We start from the raw sequence: 13,169 nt of genomic DNA on the forward strand, positions 1-13,169 counted from the left end.
TCGGGAGCTGCAGGGGAGCGGCTACGCTCAGCTGCTACGGGCCGGTCCGCCGCTAGCTTAGCCTGGTTAGCTGAGGAGGCTCTCGGACTATGGTTTAGTTGGCCGAACCGGACCTCTAACTGACTGTTTCTTATTACTTATTACTACTTATTACTGTTTCTATTGATAATCTCTGAAAAATACGATTGCCTTGCATTCTTCAGCTTCTGGTTATAGTTGCGAAGACTCTCTTTATAAATGTTGTAATATACCTGAAGTTTGTTTTTGCGCCACTTGCGTTCTGCTTGTCTACATGTCCTTCTCTGTGCCTTAACCATTGTGGCGTTTCTCCAGGGTGACTTTTTCCTTCCGGACAGAACTTTGGTCTTATTTGGGGCGATCGAATCAATAACAGTCATAACATTGGAACTGAAACTGTTAACAAGGTCATCAACTAGAACTGAGGAATGAGTTTGTGATGGTGTAAAACCCTGGATGAATAATGCACAGGTGTTATCATTTATATAACGCTTTCTGATTACCTCTGCTTCACCTTTCATAGGATTGGCAACAGGGGTCATTATAAACAATACACAGTAGTGATCAGACAGAGCAACATCGTTCACAACAACCTCTGAGATATTAAGACCTTTGGAAATAATTTAATCTAAAACATGTCATCGGTTATGCATTGAATCTTTGACATGCTGAGAAAGCCCAAAATTATCCAGAATATTTAAAAGTTCCTTAGCACATCCATCTTTGGGATTATCAACATGAATGTTAAAATCACACACTAAAACAACACAATCAAAATCCATGCACATAATTGACAGTAGTTTGTCAAACTCATCAAAAAACATTGCATCATATTTGGGGGGTCTGTAGATGGTCGCTTAGATTGCTCGACAGGGGGATTTTAACTGAATGGCAACATATTCAAAGGAATCAAATTGACCATAAGACATTTTCTTACATTGGAAGCTGTCCTCGAACAGAGTGGCAACTCCGCCTCCTCTCCTATGTATTCTTGCTTCACTAAAGAAACTAAAATTCTGCGGTGTTGACTCAATAAGAACTGCTGCACTATTATCCTGACTTAACCAAGTTTCAGTTAAAAACATAGTCAAGGTTGTGCTCGTTAATAAAATCATTGATTAAGAAAGATTTTCCTACCAGAGACCTGATATTTAAAAGGGCTAAATATAAATCCCCAGTAGACTCTGGTGAGATTCGAGGATGACACGCTATACTCAACAGATTAGCAGATTTAACTGAACCTTTTTCATTTCTCACCAGTTTGATACGTTTTCTGTTACCTATCATCACAGGGATAGATAAAGCTGATTTAACTCCATGGGGCCCAGACTTTTCCTGGGACAGAACAATTTTAATATTGACATCACAACCTGGACCCGGCCCATATCAGACATCACTAATATGGTAGTTCACAGGAGGTGGGGGGGGGCAGTGACTTTTGGTTGACCGCTGTTTCCGGGGTTGTGGTTTGGGAGGGGTTGGGTGATGTGGGGGGTTAAACAAAGGATTTTGGCGTAGTGTTAGTTGTAATCCAATATTCACCAAGTTGTTCATCCTGTCAGTAAATTCCAGAAGTGGGGACTCCTGACTCCCTGGAGAGCTGGGTGGGCTCTGGGGGGGTGAGTGTTTGGTGTTTCCTGTTGGGGCTGGGGGAGACTCCCCCTGTTGGAGTGATGATGATGATGATGATGATGATGATGATGATGATGATGATGATGATGATGATGATGATGATGATGATGATGATGATGATGACACTGCAGTTTCTCTCTGACTTTGTTCTCCTTGTTCAGTCCTTTAAGACTTAATTTATGATGATTTCTTTCTTTAAGGTAAAAATGTGGTTGAAGGGCACTTTGAAGAATTTGAAATCCAGTGAGCTGAAGGAATTCCACTGGTACCTGAATAATGCAGATCAATCAAAGGATGGTTTCAACCCGATAGAACTGTGTCATCTGGAGCATGCGGACGTGTTGGACACAGTAAATCTGATGATGCAGAGGTTCTCCTCAAAGACCAGAGAGGTGGCCAAGACGATTTTAAAGAACATGAAAAGTGATAAAGGTCTGTTGTAGAGAAGGAAAAAACACAAAACCATCTTACTATGAAGATTTTATCCTGTTTAAACAATAACTGATAATAATATGTTTCATTGATGTCCAACAGAAAAACATGTTGTCCAGGACGATCCAGTCTCTGCAGCTGGTGCAACAGGTAAATGGTCCCGGTCAGTCGCATTGATTCACTTCACAACAACTCTACTGTGAAACGGGTGTGTTTCCCTCCCGTCAGGATGCTCTCGATGGAGCCTCTGTAGAAGCTGCTCCTGATGGGGCTCTGGCTTTCCTCAGTTTAAGGAGGAAGTAGAGGCGCTCTTGAGCCTTCTTGATCACCAGGAGAGGTGATGGAGCTCCAGAGCTGTCAGGGATATTCATATGTTATTTGGGTAGCGACACCTGAAACGGCGATGCTGAGACAGATTTGAGCAGTTTTAATATTAATTTATCTTAGCACCCACCTAAACATTTCTGCAGACAGGTCTCTGGTCACACCTTGCTTAGGAAGGTGTCTAAGAACACAATTAAGGATCTGAGGTGTTCATCCATCCTCCAGACTTCTGAGATACCGACCTTATGTGCTCTGATAGCAACTGTGGGGACCAATTCCACTCCAAATCTTAAACCTGGACTTTCCACTTCAACCCACAGCCCATCAGGGCGGTACTTCTAACATCCTGGTACTAGAAACCCAGATGTTCTTGTCCCTTCCACGTCCTGAATGTTCAGAGGTGTTTTAAAAGCAATCTACTCAATATTGGACAGCTCGTCGTAAAGTTACAGCTGATCAGCGGATGTTCAGATATTGATTGTTTTTAGAATTAAGTTGTTGAGTGAAGTTCATAAAACACTAAATCCCTGTCTTTATGTTCTTTCATTTAGGTACGTTAGTTGCAGTTTGTAAAAAGCAGCTGAAGTCTAAGCTGCAGAAGAAGTACCAGGATGTGTCTGAGGGGATTGATAAAGCAGGAAAGAAAATCCTTCTGAAGCAGTTCTACACGGAGCTCTACATCACAGAGGGAGGGACCGGAGAGGTCAACAAAGAACATGAAGTCATACAGATGGAAGCAGCTTCCAGGAAACCACACAGAGCAGAAACAACCATCAGACAGGAAGACATCTTTAAACCCCCACCTGGAAGAGATGAACCAATCAGAACGGTGATGACGAAGGGAGTGGCCGGCATCGGGAAAACAGTCCTAACACAGAAGTTCAGTCTGGACTGGGCTGAAGGCAGAACCAACCAGGACATCCAGTTACTGCTTCCATTCACCTTCAGACAGCTGAATGGGCTGAAAGAGAGAAAGTTCAGCTTGGTGGAACTAGTTCATCACTTCTTCACTGAAACCAGAGGAATCTGCAACTTTGAAGAGTTCCAGGTCGTGTTCATCTTTGACGGTCTGGATGAGAGTCGACTTCCTCTGAACTTCCACAACAATGAGGACCTGACTGATGTTACAGAGTCCACCTCAGTGGACGTGCTGCTGACAAACCTCATCAGGGGGAACCTGCTTCCTTCTGCTCGTCTCTGGATCACCACACGGCCCGCAGCAGCCAATCAGATCCCTCCTGAGTGTGACTATGTTGACATAGTTACAGAGGTCAGAGGGTTCACTGACCCACAGAAGGAGGAATACTTCAGGAAGAGGATCAGAGATGAGGAGCAGACCACGATCATCTCCCACATCAAGACATCACGGAGCCTCCACATTATGTGCCACATCCCAGTCTTCTGCTGGATCACTGCTACGGTCCTGGAGAACGTCCTGGAGAACGTCCTGGAAACCAGAGAGGGAGGGGAGCTGCCCAAGACCCTGACTGAGATGTACATCCACTTCCTGGTGGTCCAGGCCAAACTGAAGAAGGTCAAGTATGACGGAGGAGCTGTGACGGATCCACACTGGAGTCCAGAGACCAGGAAGATGGTGGAGTCTCTGGGAAAATTTGCTTTTGAGCAGCTGCAGAAAGGAAACCTGATCTTCTATGAAGCAGACCTGAGAGAGTGTGGCTTCGATGTCACAGAGGCTTCAGTGTATTCAGGAGTGTTCACCCAGATCTTTAGAGAGGAGCGCGGCCTGTACCAGGACCAGGTCTTCTGCTTCATCCATCTGAGTGTCCAGGAGTTTCTGGCTGCTCTTCATGTCCATCTGACCTTTATCAGCTCTGGAGTCAACCTGCTGGAAGATCAACAAACAACTCACCGTTCTTCAACCAGTTTGTATCGGACAGCTGTGGACAAGGCCTTACAGAGTCCAAATGGACACCTGGACTTGTTCCTGCGCTTCCTCCTGGGTCTTTCACTGGAGACCAATCAGAATCTCCTAAGAGGTCTGATGGAACCAAAACAAAGAAGTTCACAGAACAATCAGAAAACAGTTAAATACATCAAGAAGAAGATCAGTGAGGATCTGTCTGCAGAGAGAAGCATCAACCTGTTCCACTGTCTGAATGAACTGAACGATCGTTCTCTGGTGGAGGAGGTCCAACAGTCCCTGAGGTCAGGACGTCTCTCCACAGATAAACTGTCTCCTGCTCAGTGGTCAGCTCTGGTCTTCATCTTACTGTCATCAGAAGAAGATCTGGAGGTGTTTGACCTGAAGAAGTTCTCAGCTTCAGAGTGGGCTCTACGGAGGCTGCTGCCGGTGGTCAAAGCCTCCAAGAAAGTTCTGTAAGTACCAACAGACACATGTTGGACCTCTGGAGTGGAGGCTAGTTTCTGAGGTGGCAAAAATTGTTGTTCAAAAAAGAATGTCCTGACACATCAGCTGTCTTTCTTGAGTTTTAATGAAAAGAGAAACATTCAATGAATGGAGTCACACAGTACAACTGGTCAGACGAACAGTCAGTCCTGAGTGAGCTGAAGATGTTTAGAGACACGCTGTCTCATAGTGGGCAGGCTGGGAACAACTAGACAAAATATCGCCCATGGCAACCGTGCTAGTCTCTGTGTCAAAGGAGCATGACCTTGCCAAGGAATTTTCACTTGAAAACAGGATTTGTGTAAAAGCAAAAAACATTGTTATACCAAAATTTCCCATTGCACTACGTCTCGTTTTACCTCCACATTTCATGTTTTCTTCACTTGTTTGGGTCTTTTTTTCAGCACAACCTCACATGAGTGAGTTTACGTTGGTTCTTTCATTCCCAGAGACTTTAATGACACATTGGACCTAAAATCACACACAAACATGAACTCTGACAAGGAAACACTTTCATTTCTGTTTGTACTGGGGGGGCAGGATGAGCTGAAGACCAGCAGAACAGTTGGAGACACAACTACATTTTCTTCCATCACAGTGAAATAACCAGGTTGTTGTTCTTTTCTTCCGTCTGCAGACTGAGTGGCTGTAACCTCTCAGAGGACATCTGTGCAGATCTGTCCTCAATTCTCAGCTCTCAGTCCTCCAGTCTGACAGAACTGGACCTGAGCAACAACGACCTGCAGGATTCTGGACTGAAGAAGCTGCGTCCTGGACTGGAGAGTCGACACTGTAAACTGGAGTCTCTCAGGTCAGGATTCATTCAAGTCTTCCCCAGGTCCAGAGAACATGCTGCTAAACGTGTCTGCAGCAGGACACTTGTGTCAAGGTTGACATTCCCCCCAGCTTTCAGTTTCTGTCTTGCCCCGCCTGTGTCCCATCTGCCCTGATTGTGTCTGCACCTGTGTCTCGTCATGTCTCGTTATCCCCTCAGTATATCTGGTCTTGTCTGATCCCTTTTTTTAGTTTGTCTTGATCCTGCCCGCTTAGTTTTTGCCTTTGTTAAAATAAATCCTATTTTTTGCCAACTCCTGCCTCCTGCTCTCTCGGCGTTTTTGTCCACACCTTACCCCCAGACGTGACAACTTGAGCAGAGAACATGCAGCAGACCTGTGTTGTGTGTCTGCAGCAGGACACTTGAGCAGAGAACATGCAGCAGAACTGTGTTGTGTGTCTGCAGGCTGTCAGGCTGTCTGATCTCAGAGGAAGGAAGTTCTTCTCTGGTCTCAGCTCTGACCTCCAACCCCTCCCACCTGAGAGAGCTGGACCTGAGCTACAACCATGCAGGAGAGTCAGCTGGGAAGCTTCTGTCTAGACTGGACACTCTCAGGTAGGACACTCTCAGGTAGGACACTCAGGTAGGACACTCTCAGGTAGGACACTCAGGTAGGACACTCTCAGGTAGGACACTCAGGTAGGACACTCTCAGGTAGGACACTCAGGTAGGGGGGGGTGTAGTGGATACGGGAGTGTCCAACAGGTGATGGGGAGGGCTCTGACATCTCTGCTTCCTCTGAGAGAGACTGAACTGGTCGCGCCCCCCCCCTCCTCCTCCTGTCAGGGGTGGGATGTTATTTAGAGGACCCTGGTCCTCTAAATAACATCCCACCCCTGAGAGAGACTGATCCTCCTGGTCTGATCCTCCTCCTCCTTCCAGGGTGGAGCCTGCTGGACAACAGTGGCTGACACCAGGTCTGAGGAAATGTAAGTGTGTTTTTATTCAACCATCTTCACTCGTTCATGAGTCCGTCAGTGATCAATAACTGATACTCAATAATAACTGCAGCTGCTTGTTTGTTCTCTCCATCAGATTCCTGCCAACTCACCATCGACACAAACACAGTCAACAAAAACATCAAACTGTCTGATGAGAACAGGAGGATGACGTTTGTGAAGAAGTATCGGTCATATCCTGATCATGCAGACAGGTTTGTTTCCTGGAATCAGCTGCTGTGTGGAAAAGTTCCAACGGATCGCTGTTACTGGGAGGTCCAGTGGAGGGGACATGTTTCTGTATCAGTGAGTTACAGAAGAATCAACAGGAAAGGAAACTCTGATGACTGTAAGTTTGGAGGAAACGATCATTCCTGGACTCTGGACTGTTCTCCAGGTTATCAGTACCGTGTCCGGCACAATAACACAGAAACATCCATCCGCTCCACATCTCCATTTTCAAACTCTGGCAGAGTAGCAGTGTACGTGGACGTTCCTGCTGGAACTCTGTCCTTCTATGACGTCATCTCTGACAGACTGATCCACATCCACACCTTCAACACCACCTTCACTGAACCTCTGTATGCTGGATTTGGACTCTGGATCTCGTCTAACTTGTTCAAGAAATGGCGCCTGTCCGTGCCTGGGTTATGGTATAGGGCCAGGTCCTTTCTTTGGTTATTGTTTAGTTCCATGTCCTTGTCTGGGTTATTGTTCTGGCTTGATTCTTCAGTGTCTCTGTGTCCAGTTTAGTCTCCAGAGTCTCCAGTCAGAGAAACTGTCTCTGTTGGATCCTGGACTTGGACTCTGGTTCTGGTTCCTGAGTGTCTCCATGATGATGATGATAATGATGATGATGATGATGATGATGATGATGATGATGATGATCACTGTTTATCCTTAGTTTTTTGGTTTATTGTATTTTTATTTGATCTTTTCCACATTTAAACATTAGATAATTTACTAGATTGTTGATGTTTGATCATTTAGATTTGTATCTCATTATTCGTGTTTTATTCTTGATTCTGTCATTAAATGTTTTCATGTTTGACATCACTTTTAGATTCATTTTACATTCAACTTTTCCAGTTTGTATAATATTTGATTGATTTATCTGATTGTTTTAATTTGATTCCTTCAGTTTTAAAAGTGGTTGATGTAAAAAGGAATTGAGAAGATGGAAATATTGATGTAACATCAAACATGTAAAAACAGGTCTAAAAGTAGTCAAGTACTCTTGAAATAAACTGAAGATGAAGTGGTGACTCCTCTTCCTCTCTGACCTCCAACTCCATCGGTGTTAGAGTGAAGATGAAGTTATGACTCCTCTTCCTCTCTGACCTCCAACTCCATCGGTGTTAGAAACAGAGTGAAGATGAAGCGATGACTCCTCTTCCTCTGACCTCCAACTCCTGGGTGGAGGTCACATGATCTCCTGGTGCTGGTGAGGGAGACGATGTGTAAAATTCCTGCAGAAAATGATCAGGATCATCTGACCTCTCGCTGACGCAACGTCTCTCTCGCTGGTAATGTAATAATAATAGATACACATTTAAAAACGTAAAAAAAACATTTAAAAACAGCAGATGTAAGAAATAAAGAAATACAGTCATTTTAATCCAGTAATTTATGTGTCCACTAGAGTATACACACGTACCACAAGTAAATAATTGTAATGCAGTAATTTAGTAGTACTGGAGTACTGGACTACTATAGTACTGTACTACTATAGTACTGTAGTACTATAGTACTGTAGTACTATAGTACTGTAGTACTGGAGTATTATAGTACTATAGTCCAGTAGTACTGTAGTACTATAGTACTCCAGTAGTCCAATACTCCAGTACTGGAGTATTGGACTACTGGTTGTAGTACTGTAGTACTGTAGTACCGGACTACTGTAGTACTGGACGAGTGTAGTACTATAGTACTGTAGTACTGGACTACTTTAGTATCGGACTACTGTAGTACTGTAGTACTGGTCTACTGTAGTATTGTAGTACTATAATACTGTAGTACTATAGCACTGTAGTACTATAGTACTGTAGTACTATAGCACTGTAGTACTATAGTACTGTAGTAATATAGTACTGTAGTAATATAGTACTGTAGTAATATAGTACTATAGTACTATAGTACTCCAGTACTGGAGTATTGTAGTACTGTAGTACTTGAGTACTGGACTACTGTAGTACTGTAGTACTATAACACTGTAGTACTGGAGTTTTTTAGTACTGTATTACTATATTATATAGTACTGTAGTACTACAGTAGTCCAGTACTCAAGTACTACAGTATTACAATAGTCCAGTACTTGAGTACTGGACTACTGTAGTACTGGATTACTGTAGTACTGTAGTATTGGACTACTGCAGTACTGTAGCACTGTAGTATTGGACTACTGTAGTACTATAATACTGTAGTGCTGTAGTACTGGAGTACTATAATATTGTAGTGCTACAGTGCTATTGTACTACAGTGCTATAGTACTACAGTATTATAGTACTACAGTACTATAGTTTCAATTCAATTTTCAATTCAATTTTATTTATATAGCGTCTAATACAACAGAGTTGTCTCTAGACGCTTTACAGAGACCCATACCCAGAACATGACCCCCGAGCAGATATTACATAAACAATGGCAGGTAAAAAACTCCCCTAGTGGGAGAAAAACCTTAAGCCAAACAGTGGCAAGGAAAAACTCCCCTTTAGGAGGGAAGAAACCTTGAGCAGGACCAGGCTCATCAGGGGGGACCCTCCTGCCGAGGGCCAGACTGGTGGGTCAGGGACGGCAACAGCACAGCAGGCAGGTGTATAGTACTACCGTACTGTAGTAGTGGACTACTGTGCAGGTTGGATGCGGTTGGATGTAGGTTGGACGTGGTTGGATGCTCCACCTACATGCTCAGCAGGCCGATGTCCTGGCAGATGTTTAGTATGTAGTATGTAATATGAGGTTGGATGTAGTTGGATGCAGGTTAAATGTAGTTGGATGGTGGTTGAATGCAGTTTAAATGTGGTTGGATACAGGTTGGATGCCGGTTGGACGCGGTTGGATGCTCCACCTACTTGCCCAGCAGGCTGATGTTCTGGCAGATGTTTAGTATGTAGTTGGATGGAGGTTGGATGTAGTTGGATGGAGGTTGGATGTAGTTGGATGGAGGTTGGATGCAGGTTAAATGTGGTTGGATGGTGGTTGGATGCAGGTTAAATGTGGTTGGATGCAGGTTAAATGTGGTTGGATGCAGGTCAAATGTGGTTGGATGGTGGTTGGATGCAGGTTAAATGTGATTGGATGGTGGTTGGATGCAGGTTAAATGTGGTTGGATGCAGGTTAAATGTGGTTGGATGCAGGTCAAATGTGGTTGGATGGTGGTTGGATGCAGGTTAAATGTGATTGGATGGTGGTTGGATGCAGGTTAAATGTGGTTGGATGCAGGTTAAATGTGGTTGGATGCAGGTCAAATGTGGTTGGATGGTGGTTGGATGCAGGTTAAATGTGATTGGATGGTGGTTGGATGCAGGTTAAATGTGGTTGGATGGTGGTTGGATGCAGGTTAAATGTGGTTGGATGGTGGTTGGATGCAGGTTAAATGTGGTTGGATGCAGGTTAAATGTGGTTGGATGCAGGTTAAATGTGGTTGGATGGTGGTTGGATGGTGGTTGGATGCAGGTTAAATGTGGTTGGATGGTGGTTGGATGCAGGTTAAATGTGGTTGGATGCAGGTTAAATGTGGTTGGATGGTGGTTGGATGCAGGTTAAATGTGATTGGATGGTGGTTGGATGCAGGTTAAATGTGGTTGGATGCAGGTTAAATGTGGTTGGATGCAGGTTAAATGTGGTTGGATGGTGGTTGGATGCAGGTTAAATGTGGTTGGATGCAGGTTAAATGTGGTTGGATGGTGGTTGGATGCAACTAACGACTATTTTAATAGTCAACTATTATCACCGATTATTGAAACGATTAGTCAACTAATCGGATAATTAGTAATGTTTTCTTAAATTTAGCATGAGATTGCTTTAATTATGTGGCAAATGATAATAAACACGAGAAAGATGGGTTCCTAAATGAAAAATAGATATTTTATTCAACTTTGCTGCTGTTCATACAAAAAGTAAATAAAAAAACCAAGGACAGGCACAGTAATCAGTCAGTATAGATATAAATCCATAAATAAATAAACCTCTGTCCATTATTTTTCATTTTTTTAAGGACAGGCAATTGTGTTATATAAAAAATAAATGATAAAATAAAATAAAACGTCTCATTTTTTCTTCATCAAGTGGGTAAATGGGTTCTGGATGGCAGCAGGTATCTGGGTTGAACTGGTGTATCATTTGTTGAAACCCGTCACCATCAACCATGGAGAGCCTCATATCACAGATCAGCATCTGCATTTATTGATCAGTGAGGGCAGTCGCCTGTTGCAGGAACACGTCTGCTTCTTTTGCTGAAAGGGGTCCATGGTGGCTCTTCTCTGGACTGCATGCATTTAATTTAAAATACTTGTGTCAGGCACAATCAGGCATAACGTCAAAGCTCTCTTTTAAAGCCAAAATACGCTTAATATCTTACCAAGGCGAGTCCGTTTCGTTCAACTGTCCGACTATGGAGTAAGATCACTTCCAAAAAGATGTGTCCATGTTCTAACTGTTCTTATTCGTAATGATAAACATTTGTATGTAAATAAAAAAGTTGTACCCAAAATTCTGCTGTCACACACATGAGTCTGATACATTATTAGGGTTAGGATTGTTTTTATGTGAGTAAGAAATTAGGTAAGAAATGTACCTTTTACGTCTCATTTATTCATTCACACACGCACTAATATACTTGGGAAACAGTTAGGCACCAAATATAATATATTTAATTTTCTCAGATGGAAAAAATAAGAACTTTATTGATCCCACATAGGAGTAATTCATGTTATATCAGCTATAAAGAACAAGGTAGTGCCGAAAAAAAACAATAATCTATCCCCCCTCACAAAAATAAGAATAGAGAAACATATTTTCTCATCAACAAAACAAATTTAAATTTTTTCAAATAACAAAATAACACATTTGAACCATTTTTCAGACAATAAAAGAACTGAAAAAATCTGAAGAATTGTTCAAATATGTTATTTTGTTACTTGAACATATTAAAATATGTTCATGTAAAATATGCGTTGTTGGTGAGAAAATATATTTTGTGAGGGGGGATAGGCTATATATTGTGTTTCGGCATTACCTTGTTCTCTAATATGACATGAAATACTCCTATGTGGGATCAATTAGTTCTTATTTTTACCATCTGAGAAAATTAAATATATTATATTTGGTGCCTAACTGTTTCCCAAGTATATTAGTGCGTGTGTGAATGAATAAATGAGACGTAAAAGGTACGTTTCTTACCTATTTTCTTACTCACATAAAAACAATCCTAACCCTAATCATTTATCAGACTCATGTGTGTGACAGCAGAATTTGGGGTACAACTTTTTTATTTACATACAAATGTTTATCATTACGAATACGAATAGTTATAACACGGACACATCTTTTTGGAAGTTATCTTACTCCATATCCGACGTGCTTTCTCTTCAAATGCTCGTGCATTACCGACCTGCTCCCGTGATAAGCAAGGTCTGCTTTGCAAACCTTGCAAGTCATCTTTTTATCTTTTTATTCGCCGTATCCAGGCTAAAATGCTCCCGAACTTTTGAAGTTTTGTTACCCACAGCTGCACTGGGACGCAAAAAAAAAAAAGCTGCGCTGAGACACTGTCTGCTGCGCGGCTCTCGGCAGAGATTGTATGAGGTGAAGTGAAGTAAGATGCCTCACTCCATTGGAAAAAAAACGTCTGGTGACAATTGTCGACAATTTTGATTATCGATTTTTGTCGACAACGTCGGCAAATCGTTGCAGCCCTAATTATGATCGGAACACAAGCCATTTCACGGCCCAGTAGTAACAGCTCTACGGCCCGGTACCGGTCCGGGGACCGGGGGTTGGGAATCACGGCTCTCCATTGCCTTGAACAGGCTGTGTGCTGCAAAATGTGCTGCAGTGCTGGGGCCGGGTTTCCCGCGCTGTCCTGCGGATGTGACGTCACATGACGCTGCATGCACGTTCTCCCCGTTCTCCCGTGCCGGCTTCGCTGTTGGCTGCAGTACCCCCAACGGCCGTCGTGGCGAAGGTGGCGCTAGAGAGTCTCATTTCTTAAAAGGAGCCTCATGCTCCTTTAAATGTGGTTGGATTGTGGTTGGATGCAGGTTAAATGTGGTTGGATGGTGGTTGGATGCAGGTTAAATGTGGTTGGATGATGGTTGGATGTAATTGTCTGAGGTTAGTATGTAGTTGGATGGTGGTTGGATGTAGTTGGATGTGGTTGGATGCAGGTTATATCTGGTTGGATGGTGGTTGGATGCAGGTTAAAGTTATTCTATGCAACTTCCTAGAGCTAGCAAGATTTGAAAGTGGCGCTTCCTCTAAGCCCCGCCCCCCCCCCCCCCCCCCCCCCGCTGCGCTGCGGTGCGCTGCAGGCTCTAAAGCAGGCTGCAGGCTCTAGCTGCGGCAAAATAGCCTGCACGGCACCGCAGCGCTGCCGTGCACCGGCGCTCTCCGCTCTCGCCGT

At 43.4% G+C, this 13,169-nt stretch overlaps 1 protein-coding gene across 1 annotated transcript in view; it reads left to right on the plus strand.

Moving 5' to 3' along the window:
* Positions 1-1,856: 1,856 nt before the first annotated feature.
* Positions 1,857-13,169, plus strand: part of LOC133451729 (NACHT, LRR and PYD domains-containing protein 3-like) — a 135,089-nt gene continuing 123,776 nt past the window's right edge. Inside the window, exons 1-3 of the mRNA XM_061730872.1 lie at positions 1,857-2,082; positions 2,958-4,743; positions 5,412-5,585. Coding sequence (XP_061586856.1) covers positions 1,857-2,082; positions 2,958-4,743; positions 5,412-5,585 — 2,186 coding nt within the window. The remainder of the gene's footprint in view (positions 2,083-2,957; positions 4,744-5,411; positions 5,586-13,169) is intronic.

Source organism: Cololabis saira, chromosome 10 (assembly GCF_033807715.1).
Source record: "Cololabis saira isolate AMF1-May2022 chromosome 10, fColSai1.1, whole genome shotgun sequence".
NCBI classification, from domain to species: Eukaryota; Metazoa; Chordata; class Actinopteri; order Beloniformes; family Belonidae; genus Cololabis; species Cololabis saira.